The 14,204-nt window shown below is 41.2% G+C and overlaps 1 protein-coding gene across 3 annotated transcripts in view; it reads right to left on the bottom strand.

The window, feature by feature from the left end:
- Positions 1-5,134: 5,134 nt before the first annotated feature.
- nhej1 (nonhomologous end-joining factor 1) overlaps positions 5,135-14,204 on the bottom strand; it is a 58,067-nt gene continuing 48,997 nt past the window's right edge. For all 3 annotated transcript variants that reach the window (XM_083632704.1, XM_083632706.1, XM_083632705.1), the window contains exons 7-9: positions 11,410-11,584; positions 7,010-7,119; positions 5,135-5,854 (exon numbers count right to left, since the gene is read on the bottom strand). In XM_083632704.1, coding sequence (XP_083488830.1) covers positions 5,774-5,854; positions 7,010-7,119; positions 11,410-11,584 — 366 coding nt within the window. In that variant the 3' untranslated portion in view covers positions 5,135-5,773. The remainder of the gene's footprint in view (positions 5,855-7,009; positions 7,120-11,409; positions 11,585-14,204) is intronic.

The raw sequence follows: 14,204 nt of genomic DNA, 5'->3' as shown, positions 1-14,204 counted from the left end.
GACAGAAAATGTATATCCCAACTATTTTGATAATTGATTGTTTAGAGTCTAGACTAATTAAAAAAAACGCATTCCAGCTTCTTAAATGTGAATATTTTCTAATGTCTTTCTCTTTTATGACAGTAACATTATTATGATTATGTTTGGGTTGTGGACTGTGGCGAAAAAGACCAAATGACAAATTGATTAACGCTAGTTGAGAAAATAACCAACCATTAATCGATAATGAAAATAATCATTAGTTGCCAATATCTCAGACCAAAATGGAAGAATATTTTGGTGGTTATTAGTTTGGTGAAATTCCATGACTATAAACTTTAATTCTTCTACATTCTCTAATTGTGTTGTCTTGTAAACGATATATGGTGAAGTTTAGCAATTCATACATTTTCTAGGGACCCTCGGGAACCCCCTCAAGGAGCCCTGGTGGTCCCCAGACCCCACGTTGAGAAGAACTGCATTCATAGATCACAGTCAACAGAGGGTTATGTTAGATAGGACTTCATACAGAATGACATAACAGTCTGCACTGTAGGTGAGGAAGTAACAATGGGGAGAGGGAAACCTTTGACCAAAACATGCATTCCCTCATTGTGCAAATGCCTTCAAACTATTCAATCATTCAGTTGTGTGTCATAATCATTTTGCTGGGGACTGCCTGGAACCCCCAGAGGCCCCAAGACCCTACTTTAGAAAAACGCATGCTCAGATCCTCTGTTATATATCACACATCTGTGATGAATGTATTCCGGGAGGTATTTTGTGATGCAACTTTCCCTCAACCTGCTTCATCTCATCTGCTTCTACTGCAGTTAGTGATTTCCTACATTTCCCAGAATGCTATTCGAGAACCTCCAGAGTACAGACTTGTTACACTCAGCAATGGGTTTTATGGAGAGTTATAGCGATAGAATATGAGTCCAATTGAGAAAATGTGAGAATAACCCCCTTATGTAGAACCCAAGGCGTCTTGATGCCGCATTGCATTCTGGTCTCTCTCATGTGAGGAGTTCCGCCTTGTAAAGGTGAAGCCAATGCTGAAGTTCCAAAAACTGCAGTTCATCGAATGGCCACTTGAGGCTGGCTAAAAAAGGGAGTCATTCCCTGTTCATCCCATGTTAAAATGCCTGACTTTACAGCAGAAATAAACATGAAATAAACATGCAGCTCTGTGGGAAACTGCTGGTCTTGCTTCTACGATGGATTTCTCCCTGTGTGATTGTTGAACGTCTCTTGGTTCAAAATGGCGGCTCTAGAAAGAAACCCTCGTTCTTTTGTTAACAGTGTTTAACTTCCTGAAACATTTTCTCATATTAGACATCACCGATAGCTGTTAACAATGTAGCTGTTAACAGTGTTTTACAGTGGATTTAGACATCACCGATAGCTGTTAACAATGTAGCTGTTAACAGTGTTTTACAGTGGATTTAGACATCACCGATAGCTGTTAACAATGTAGCTGTTAACAGTGTTTTACAGTGGATTTAGACATCACTGATAGCTGTTAACAATGTAGCTGTTAACAGTGTTTTACAGTGGATTTAGACATAACCGATAGCTGTTAACAATGTAGCTGTTAACAGTGTTTTACAGTGGATTTAGACATAACCGATAGCTGTTAACAATGTAGCTGTTAACAGTGTTTTACAGTGGATTTAGACATCACCGATAGCTGTTAACAATGTAGCTGTTAACAGTGTTTTACAGTGGATTTAGACATCACCGATAGCTGTTAACAATGTAGCTGTTAACAGTGTTTTACAGTGGATTTAGACATCACCGATAGCTGTTAACAATGTAGCTGTTAACAGTGTTTTACAGTGGATTTAGACATCACTGATAGCTGTTAACAATGTAGCTGTTAACAGTGTTTTACAGTGGATTTAGACATCACCGATAGCTGTTAACAATGTAGCTGTTAACAGTGTTTTACAGTGGATTTAGACATCACTGATAGCTGTTAACAATGTAGCTGTTAACAGTGTTTTACAGTGGATTTAGACATAACCGATAGCTGTTAACAATGTAGCTGTTAACAGTGTTTTACAGTGGATTTAGACATCACTGATAGCTGTTAACAATGTAGCTGTTAACAGTGTTTTACAGTGGATTTAGACATCACTGATAGCTGTTAACAATGTAGCTGTTAACAGTGTTTTACAGTGGATTTAGACATCACTGATAGCTGTTAACAATGTAGCTGTTAACAGTGTTTTACAGTGGATTTAGACATCACTGATAGCTGTTAACACTGTTTAAGTGTTTTACAGTGGATTTAGACATCACTGATAGCTGTTAACACTGTTTAAGTGTTTTACAGTGGATTTTCCTTTAAGATGAGAGACTCTGCAGACAGATCTGTAACAAGCTGCGGCTCTTTGTGCGCGGAGATCAGCTGTGGATAATGGAGTGGCTCGGTGAGGAGAGTGTGGTCAGGTCCGGTTTCACCGACGGAGATGGGACACCTAACACCCAGAGACTGGACCGCCCCACTGAGACTGTTGCTGAGCCTCTCCAGCCATTAAAGAGGCTGGCACTGATGTCATACCCTTGAACGGTGGTTCCCACTGGGCCGTCCACATGCAGCAAACAGAAGAATATTTGTAGTTATTCCACTCACAAGATGATTAGGATGGACAGTGAGATATCTAAAAGTGACTAGAAGAAATTGCCGTTTGTGGCTATCAATTAGGAGGATCTTTGACATGAATAAATGCAGAAACTCTTGCCCTAAATGATGCAAAATGCCAAATTTCAGTTAAACAGCGATTCAATAATACCGGTCACTCTATAAATGGCTATGGTTGTCTCTTTTCTTAAGGCCAGAAACACACTTCAAATCGTTCTGAACCATACAGGCAAACAGTGACTTTTCAACTACAACTTCAATAGCATTCCGGAGATGCTGCAACACCTTGAGTCAACATCTCACTCTCCTCTGAAAAAAGGAGAGCGGCTGCACTATCGACCGCTGTCAGCTCTGGCAAGTGGGATCAATGCTTATTATGCTCAGTCTGTGCTAGGTGGTGGTGGTGGTGGTGGTGGTGGTGGGGGTGGGGGTACTTCAAAATATATCTGGTTACAAATTAAGTCTACCACAGAAGAACTAAACGCATTACAAAATACACAAGGAATATTGAATTAGCAGAGGCATATTTTGTAGTTTCAAAATTCAAATCAGAAGACCTGAAAGCTTGTGGACAAATGCAGTTTTGTTCCAAAGTGATAATAGATATGCACCATCTATCTTATCTATCCATTTATACACATATATATATACATTTGGCAATGTGGACTGTCGGTTTGTCTCAAGAATTCTGGCCAGCCACAGCTATGCCGCTTTACGTGCGATTGGGCTGAAACTTTCAGGAAGTGTAAAGAGCACCCTGACGGACCTGACGGAGCCAGATTTTTTAATTAGGGCAGATGAATTGCCCTAAGGCTGAGGCTATAGTTCAGTGATGATGTCATCAGTGATGATGTCATCAGTCTGAGTGATGGGAGTATAAGTAGGTAGAATCAGGGAGGAACCAGACGGAGACGATGGCTTCCGCCCCTGGGCTGTGCGGGTGACCTGACGGAGCCGGATTTTCTTATTAGGTGATTGCTCTAATGTCATCCGTGGTGCCATAGAGCAGGAGCTGCATATGCAAGCTGCAGGGCGGGCGAGCCTGCATATCGGGCAAGCCTAGGAATCAAGCGCGCGTAGCGCGCGAGATGCCTAGTAAAAAAAAAAAAAAAAGACTTCCACTCTCTCATATTGACTGCTGGCATGAACGTGAATAACTTTTTGGGTTAGTAGCATTAAAGTTAGGGGTCATCTTAAGCCCTGGTTCACACCATAGGCATCTCAGAAGCAGCGCTTCACGGAAGCTTCGAGCAGGAGCCTTGCCATTCACACCAGAAGCTCTCTTTTCCTCAGTGCCTCGCTCCGTTTTACCCGCCGCTGCCCTGCCCTACTCAAAACTTGCATTGACTTCATGCCTGGCCGCTCGTGAAAAATAGAACAGAAGCTGAAACTATCGCTGCAGCACGCAGCTTGATTGGTCTCGCCTGTTAACAAGGACACTGAACGTTGCTTCAGCGTATAACTTCGGCATAGGTGTTTTCAAACCTTTCAAAAACACAAACGGCAATTTCTTGTGAAACTTACGATGATAACGAAGCTAAAGTGTCTTCCTGAATCCTTTAACACTAGGAAGAATAAAAGCGGGTTTGAATTTTAGAATTGAAATATCTCTGCTTTCAAAATATAGAATAAGTCCTATATCCACTTTCTACACAAACCAGTACAGTCAATGTCTTGAATAATGCAAGAAAACAGTAATCAGAACTAAATCGATGGCTTGTTGGCGTTCTCTTAGCCAAAATCCACTGTTCTCGAGTATTAATAGATGGCGGCATCTTGTTTTGACATGAATCGGCTTCCCGGGTCTTGTTTTTTTTTATTTCTTAAAACTCATTTTTATAGACTTGCTTTCATGTGATGTCCTCTTTTTATCTGCTTTTTATCGTCTCTTCATTGGCTTTCGTTCTGCAGATCAGTCTGGACTCCAGCCCTCCCCCAGTGATTTCCAGAAAATACAAAGTGCACGGGCCAATCAGGGACCTGCCTCGTATTTGACAATGTAACTGGCCAATCAGGGACGCCGCTGGCAAAACGGTCTGTTGTCTGCCGAAGCAACGAGCAAACACAGCCATAAGTGCGGTTATTGCAGAAATAACACTATATTACTATTTTACAGTTTATTTTGGTTTTCATCATATGATCCCTGTTTGTCATTGTTTTGTTACAATTTAAATTCACAATTTAACTACCGTACTCTGCTTTTATTTTGTCTGTCAAAGCACTTTGTAAACACTGTTTTTAAGGTGCTATATAAATCAAGTTATTATTATTATTATTATTATTATCTTGCGCTTCCCAAACTCCCCGAAGATCTTTGAGCAGATGTTGACGTTTGAGCAGTAGGGCGGCCTGGGGGTCAGAGACGAGATTTGTACGCGTCTCTCAGATAGAAAGAAAGAGAGAGAAATTCACAATTATATTGTATGTAATGTGGCTACTGAGGTGCAATTACAACATTTTAATATTTCAGATAATTTTATATTAATTTTAACATTCTTCTTACTGGGAAAGGGAAAAAAGCAGCAACATCAAACTCTTTAAGCACTTGGTTCAGCTACATGGGAAAAGAAGACTAAATGTTGTTACATGACTTTCATAAAGCCTGGCAATATCCTAAGTTTGTGGACTGTGGCTAAAAGCAATATCTGTATTACATTTTCCCTTTAGTATGTGTGTTCATTGTGTTTTCCAGCACTTTGTAAGTTTGATAAGTGTTATAGTTATTTCTTATTATTAGAATTACTGTATTAATAGCATGTTTTCTACATTAGGTCTAGTTTCTCTCCAGCAATGTAACCTACTTTGTTATTAAATAATGAATGTTTCAGCAATTATCACAACTTAAAAGGTAAAAAAATCTGAGGCAAAAGCCATGAGTTTGTGCTCGATGTGTCACATCATAAAATCATTAAAATATAAAAACATTACATTTATTATTGAAACATTTTCCACATAAAATCATCTCCATAAACGAATAAAAACTGTAATTAAATGTAGCGGGTCTCCTAACAAAACAAAACAAAAGTCTCCTTAAAAGGAGAATGTTAAAAACAAGACAGTTTGCAACACTGAGACATTTTCAAAATGGAAATAAAGCACTTTGGAAATTAACTCCTTATTTGTCGTTGATTGCTTCCTACTGATTCATCTGAAGAGTCCAGCTTTTTTCTTCTTCTTTGGTCTTGAGGCGGGTCGCTCTGAAGGACTGGCTGGGACAGGTAGAGACTGCAGAGGACAGAGGGAGAGCAGACATACTGGTGAACTTTTTTTTAAACAAGTTTTTGTTTTTTCTCCCATTTTCTCCCTAATTGTACTTGGTCAATTCCCCCTGCTGTCCCGGTCATTGCCCCACCCCCTCTTCTGATCTGGGGAGAGTTGTAGACTAGCACATGCTTCCTCCGATACATGTGCAGTTCATGCTTCTTTTCACCTGACGGCAAGGAGTTTCACCCGCGGGACGTGGCGCGTGGGAGGATCATACTATTCCCCCTAGTTCCCCTCCTCCCTGAACAGGCACTCCGACTGACCAGAGGAGCCTGGAGTCACTAGTGCAGTGACCAGGACTCATACACCACTGGCTTCCCACCCGCAAAAATGGCCAATTGTGTCTGTAGGAAAGTCTGACCTAGCAGGACGTACCGCTACCGGGAATTGAACCCGGATCTCCGTGGTGGTAGGCGTCTGCTTTTACCTTTACTCCAAGACGCCCCGACATACTGGTGTACTGTCTGTACGCTTATCCATTAAGCTTAGTCCATAGTTTGGTTCTGGAAGGATCTGATTCACCAAACATTTTAACTTCTCTCCCACTTTCAAGGGTGCTGTCAGGGCTGCAAGGTTAATTCCTTGACCCATTTTTTAATAAGCTACTTCAAAACGTTACTAGCTTCAGCTCTTACATTTGTGGATATAGTTGTATTAGCGGTCTCTGCCTTATCACTTCTTCCATCTGTCAAACTTCTGTTATTAATAATGTCATTGTTAATGCCTCCAGCTGCCATTCTTTCTCAACTAAAAGTAAAAATCACCCACAATAGTCTGTTTTACAGTTGGAAAAGTTTGCTTAAGTTGACTATGATTTACTTTTTGTTTTGTTTTCAGGATTGACTGATCTGAGAAATTCGATTGCCATAAAAGGTGAATACAGGGCATTTCCATAACAACTTATTTATAGGAGTTAATGAGGAGGCAAAGGCTGATGCACATATTTGTATAATAATAATATTCAAGCAATAATGCAATAAATAATCAAGTCAAAACTATGACGATCTGCTTAATTAGCAAACCAAGTAGGTCGTTTTTCAAACTTGAAGAAAAAAGATTCATTTTGGATTAGAAAGGGAATCTCTGCTCTCTGCTGATCTCTCCTCCTTGCGGTACCTGTTGTTCTGCGGCTGCAGCAGCCATCTTGGCTCTATCTGCATCCTCCCGGTCATTCCAGCTCTCCTCTCTGTTGGCTTCACCTGCTTCAGCGCTCACGGCCGCCTCACCTGGAGCATGGAGACATGGATTATGCTGCATTCAGGTGGTGTCGGAATAATCTGAAAAATGAGTTCCTGACTTGGAAAATTCACGTCAACGCCCCTCAAGTTGGCAAAGATTTTGGTACATACCTTGCCATCATAAACGCAGGCGGAAATGGCGGACAAAAGTAAATGTTTTGTTGGTGGTAAGTGATCTTGTTATTACATATCAACTTTTTGCTCACATGTACTTTGTAATATGGTATTACCGTTAGTTGCTGTCCACGTTGTAGAGTGACCTATACATTAGTTAGAAATGCTATTTATTGTCAGGTGTCAGAGGGCACACTATCTCCTGCCTTACTGGTGGTAAGGCCACCAGTGGTACTATGGTCCTCTAAGGCCTACAAAATAACCCTACAGCCGGAGGCAGAACTCGCCATCTTCGGCTGCTCGGAGTCCTCTCTGAACTTCCCTACAGCTGTGCAACAATCTCTGACATAACTGTCCCCAAAAGACTCATTCTGAAGGAATGGAAGTCTTCCTCTTCACCTTCTTTTCACGTGTGGCTGATGGACATGATCTCTGTTATACAGATGGAGAGACTCAGGTCCCTGAGAACCAACTCGCTCAAAAGGTTCTCAACTATCTGGGACCCATTTTTGGCCTACTTTGACGAGGTTAAGAATGAACAGTGACTGAGGTTGGGAGTGACGGATGGCTCGCCCAGCTGGTATCTAATTGACCCCTTGCGTGGGATCCCTTGTCCATTATCTCCTACAAGCACATGAACACCTTGTACGGCTGGTAGCACCACGTTGTAATGTTGAATGTTCATGATGTATGTTTTTTTTCTCTCTTACTTTCTTTTCCTGTGTCTGAGCCTGTTTGTCTTGTTTCTATATTGTTCTAAAAAAGAAAAAGAAAAATGCTATTTATTAGTATTAACCCTGGCCTGATAACAACAACTCAGGTAAAGCAACTACTTTAGTTGTTTTTAGGGAATGTACTGATGCAGCAACAAGTCTGGGCCAAAATTATTAATACAGTGCACTCCTCTTATAGTGATCACCTTGGGATGCCGACGGATCAAATTGATCACTATAAGCAGATGATCATTATCACTGTTTTTTTTCCCGTTTTCTTTATTTCTCATGTAGATTACCATCTAATTGACATTAGTGTATTTATTACATGAACAGTACATATAAAGTAATGAAACGGACAGCTCTGTTATTTAGCCTACTGAATGTTATTGACTTTAAAAATACATAAGTCAGGCCTCCTGTTTCAAACACCGCGGTCTCGCGTAGACAGAGATGCCGCCATCTCTCCACAGACTGACAGGCAGACAGAGATGCCGTGATCACTATACGCGGATTCCACTGTGTAAAGATTCATACTGTTTCACTTGGGAAAAAACTGTTAACGCTGTGCATGGATGCTTCCACATTGTTTCCACATTATGACTTAAAAGCCGGAAGAACGACTTCCCAACTCGGGAAATGGGACCATCCGAGGAGTACCTGAATGCAGCATTACACTGTGTGTGTGTGTGTGTGTGTGTGGGGGGGGGGTGTCTTGGATCCTCCTTGCGGTGTCATGTTTAAGTCTGTCATACATGTAGATTTCTTCTCATTCGTTACAGATGCCACAGCTGTCCCCCGCAGCGCCGTCCTGAACCGCTTCAAAACATTTCTCCCACAATGATTTGATTTTGAAGTCTTCATTTTGCAGTTTTTCATTAAGGTTTTCCCGAGTGTTGTGACATTTCTTTCCACTATTATCTCTGTTTAGCTATACAGCCATGAATATATGCTACATTTGATGACTATTACTTTATTTTCTCCTGCTCACAACCTATGCAGTTATTCAAAATTATTTTTTTCTAACGCTAAGCCACCAAAATACAGTATCACGTGTGTGTGTGTCATTGGGTGACTGGGATCTGATGGGTGGTGAGGAGTATCGGACTGCATTATGACCAGTGGTGGAAATGGGGGGGAACGCTTGGGAACGGAGTTCCCAGAGTAAACGTTGAGAGGGAACGGTGAGGACAAGAGGGGGAACGGCATTAATCCTCAGGTTCCCCTTAAAACATTTCTTGCAATGCAGTGGAGAGCAGAGCAGTGGAGAGCAGAGTAGTGGACAGCATAAAAGGAGCAGAGAATAGTAGGAGAACATGTATTTGGAAGCTGAATAATTTAAGTAGTGTCAATGTCAATGTGTCATCAAGTCTGTCATGAATAAAATCAAGGGGAAATAATCAGTAGAGCTCGGCAATCTTATTAAACTAGCAACTAGGCTCGCCCCCTATGCGGGCTAGCGGCCTCGCCCGCCCTGCAGCTTACCCACTGCGCGTTGCATATGCAGCTCGGCCGCTACGCGGCCTGCCCTATTGGCACCAGGAAGGATGACATCACTGATGACATCATCACTGATGACTAGCCTTGAATTGTACATCAAACAATTTTTTATACTAATGAAAATCTATGTAATTTAAAGTTTATATCACATAATTTCATGAATGTATTTTTATATGAATCAAAATGTATGTAATTTAATGTTTAACAAGTAATTGATGTACACTATGACAAGTGTGGACCCCAGGAAGACTAGCTGATTGCCATGGCATCAGCTAATGGCACGAGCATGTCTCAAGAGGACTAGCTAGATTGAACTAAACACAACCACTGGTGAACATGATAAAGGACAAGAGGACAATGCAGTCGAGGACAAAGGAAGAAGGAAAGATGCTTTAGCAAAAGTTAAAGATTTGCTCCTCATGGAACTGGCAGGGCCTACTTTAACCCATAGGTTATTTTTACAGTACTTCACAGGCTCAACCAGATTTTCGCATGAATGTAAATCAAGCCATGCCTGTTATTCATATGGGCCTGGGCCAGCCACACGATGCTGGCATTGCCTTCTCTTTCACAAGCAGCAAAAGAAGAGGGACTGCTATAGGATTGATGTGATTTATTATGTATTCACTAGGTGGTGGGACAAAATATCGATACTGGAATATATTGTGATACTTCCTCTTGTGATACGTTATCAATACACTGGCGCCAAATATCAATATGTCTTATTTAAATAAAACAAGTTGGTAAGCACTGAAATGTGTCCAGGGTTTATGTAAAACAAGTTGATTGAAAATATTTTAGTGAGGCATCGTTTTCTCCTTCCTTTAAACATTTTAACTCCATAACTGTTCTGCTTTCTGGCAGTTCAGCCTTTTGCCAGTTTATGCTTATTTTACCATGGAATGATGGCACGCGTGGACAAGCTGGAGTATGTGTGTGTGTGTGTGTGTGCGCATGTGTTAAAGAGGCATTGAGCTAAGACTATGCACTTTATACATTGTTTCATTGCAGCTGTCAAATCTTGTGAAACTGACACCACAATGCGGTGAATAAATACACAACTTTTTTTTCGCTGTCTCGTGATACCATAGTTATTGTGAGCAGCATATCGTGATAGTATCGTATCATGACTTTGTGATTCTCACCCGTAATATTCACACTGCTTTTTACAACAACAACAAAAAATCAAGGGAATCTATCGCTGCACTAGCGGGACGCTAGTGTGGTGACAAAAGGCTTTGTAAGATCTGGGGATGCACAACTTTTGTGCTCCAAAAAATCATTCTGCTCTGAAAACAGGGCATCATAGTAACATAAATAAATGTGATGCACGTTATCTAGCTATGTAGCTACAAAAATAATATGAACTAACAGCCTATAAAATCATCTTTCTATGGGGGAACGAAAATACTGCAGCACACAAAGTGGAAACACCGCCCGATTTGGGGCGGGACGCCACTAATGGATACAAGGCTCTTCTCCTTTGAGAAAGAGGTATGAAGATCATTTTGACAAGTAGTAAGAAAGACATAACCCGTAAATGGTTGCAGATTGATCCTCCGACAAGGGACCAGTGACTGGGAATTATAAATTAAATGCTATATGGAAACACTTTCAATGTAAGGCTTAAATTAGACCAATGTTACGAGTACTGGGGAAAATGGATTATGTAAATACACCGTTAAGAAAAGTGTGGTATTGTATATAAAGATGTACTATGTATATGTACTATGTACAGAATGTACTGTGATCTGACATTGTGACACCCATGACTACCTGTTCTTTCACAATTAAAAAAAGACTAAAAGGGGGGGGGGGGGGGCTGGTGATGCGAGGTTACCCGGACGCTAGCCTGGTATCCAGCCCCTATCCAGATTCATAGGGCTGGATACCAGGCTACCCGGACGCCCTTTCCGAAGTAAATGTTGACTTGCGTAGGTGTGGATCAGACCTGGAGAAGGGGCGAGCTCGGGTTCGGGCCGGTTCTCCTCGGAGGAACGTCTCTCTGACAGTTTGCGTTTGCGTGTGTTCGTGTTGCCGTTGGTGACGATGCTCCTGTACAGATCCTGGAGCTCGGCGTTGAACCCCAAAGCCTCCTGCTGCCCAGAGCACACCTGTGGCAGAGCCTGAGGTAGAGAGGAGGGGAGTGGGGCGATAGGGAAACATAAATGAAGAGTTTCGTTCAGACTTTAAGTTTTAACTTTAAAGTTTATCTCTAGGGTAGGCATGGGTCGATTTCCGGTTTTACCGGTTCGGTTCGGTGTACGAGCCCAAACCGGTTTGATCACGTGCGAACCGAAAAAACCTTAAAAAAAAAAAAAAAAAAAAAAAAAATTTGCCAGTCCATTCTGATTGCACTATTGTTCGTATTAGCCTCTTCTCAAGTTGCACTAGTATGCAATAGTCTTATTTTGTTTATTATGTTGATGTTTGAAGAAAAGTTAAGCTGAATAGTTATGAGAAATAAATACAGGGTGTGTTTGTTACACAGGTGTCCTGCTTCTTTTTATTCAGTATCATTGCTGGTTGACAATACCAGCTTAGAGGTGTATTATCGCTATCAGGTGGACTGAAGTTGCACTACAGACAGTTATGAGCCACACTCGGGAGCCCTGCTTAAAAAAAAAATAATAATAATAATTACAAAAAAAATCGGTATACCGGTTCGATCCGGTTTAGACGGCAATATCGAACCGGTTTTAAAATTTTCAAACCGACCCAGCCCTACTCTAGGGTGAGATAAAGGAAACACTTCTTTCTTTTTATGGATTCGGGTTGTCTGTCTGTCAGTCGTTCGTTAGTGCGATATCTGAGGAACACCTTGACGGAATTTCACATTTGCCTCGAACGCCGACTTGGACTCAAAGAAGAACTGATTCGATTTTGGTGGTCAAAGGTCAAAGCTCAAGGTCACTGTGACCTCACCAACGCCATTCCCAAGTTCATTAACGTGATATTTCAGGAATGGCTTGACGGCATTTCTTCCAATTTGGCTCAAACATCGACTTGGATGCAAGGATGAACTGATTACATTTTGGTGATCAAAGGTCAAAGTCACTGTGACCTTTTGAACGCCATTTTCAAGATTGTTAACGCAATATCTCAGTAATGCCTTGATGGAATTTCTTCTAATTTTCATCAAACGTCCACATGGACTCACGGATGAACTGATTACATTTTGGTGCTCTAAGGTCAAAGTTCAAGGTCACTGTGACCTCACGACCACTCGTTAACGCCATACCTCAGGAACGCCTTGATTGAATTTCTTCCAATTTGGCTCAAACGTCGACTTGGACTCAAGGATGAACTAATTAGATTTTTGTGGTGAAAGGACAACGGTTAAGGTCACTGTGACCTCACAAACGCCATTTTCAAGCTTGTTAACGCGATATCTCAAGAACGCCTGGACGGAATTTCTTCCAATTTGCCTCAAACATCCACTTGGACTCAAGGATGAACTGATTAGATTTTGGTGGTCAAAGTTCAAGGTTACTGGGACATCATGACCACTCGTTTCATGCTCGTTAACATGATATCTCAGGAACCCCTTGACGGGATTTCATCTAAATTGCCTCAAACGTCCACTTGGACTCAAGGATGAACTGATTACATTTTGGTGGTCAAAGGTCAAGGTCACTGTGACCTCACGAACACCATTTTCAAGCTCAGTAACGTCATATATATCTCCAACAACAAAACTTCTTCGCATTTGCCTCAAACGTCAAAGTCTGGACAGACATGCATGTCGACTGCTCACTTATTGGCGGAGGGTATATCCGCGGTATGGTCGTTCTAGTTTCTTACTAAAATCTCAACTACATTTTTCAGGGCTCAACACTAACTTTTAAAAGTGGTTGCCAGGCTGGCAACCAGGCATCAGCTTTTGGTTGCCGAAACTGAAAATATGGTTGTCATTTTTTGTCACCTCATATATTTGAGTAATTAAGATACTTTGCAGTTATGTCAGCTTAATAATGAAGATGTACTGTAAGATTTCCAATCATTTGTTCATTCATTCATTCTCATTTTGCTGAAATTCAACAATGAAGGATCATTTTCAATGACAAAAATATACAATCTGTCAAATAATCAATGTTCAAATCATCAGATAAATATTCACATCAGCATACATTAGGCAGCAGAATGCAGGGTAACACAGTTGCCAGTTCATAACAAGCCTATTTTATTCAACAGATGATGGCCTTTGGTTGCCGCTGATCATCAAAGGCCAAGAATTGGTTGACAATTTCTCAAAATGGTTACCAATGCCAACCTGGCAACCCATAATGTCAAGCTGGTTTGTTTTGTATCAATGTTCAATGTGTTGATAGTGGCTAGGAGATTTGACAACCATGTAACTATATCTGTCAATAGCGGGTCAACAACTACATAAAATGTATTGTGTATTGAACCTCAACAGTATTCCAGTATAATTATTAAAGCAGCTACGAGCAACTTTTTAGATTGTTATTAAACAGTATAAATTTAATATCAATGCATCACATCTTACCTCTAATAGTCGACGAGACCAAAGCCGTGTGTATCTGAGATTGCTCCCTTAGGTGATTATTAAGTCTATAGTCTGTCTAAACTCGCGCCAACAGGGGGCTCTCTAGAGCGACCGGACCGGGTAACCCGGAAGTGAAACGCGGAAGTGAAACCAGGAAGTGAAACGCAGCTGCCTTTTTACGCCGTTTGCGCTGCCTAGCAACATAACATAAACAATGTGAACGCCACGCATACTCG

The sequence above is a fragment of the Poromitra crassiceps genome (genome assembly GCF_964638095.1).
Source record: "Poromitra crassiceps genome assembly, chromosome: 3".
Taxonomy (NCBI): domain Eukaryota; kingdom Metazoa; phylum Chordata; class Actinopteri; order Beryciformes; family Melamphaidae; genus Poromitra; species Poromitra crassiceps.
Note: the sequence above shows the minus strand (reverse complement) of the source record. Positions and strands in the feature narration are given on the sequence as shown.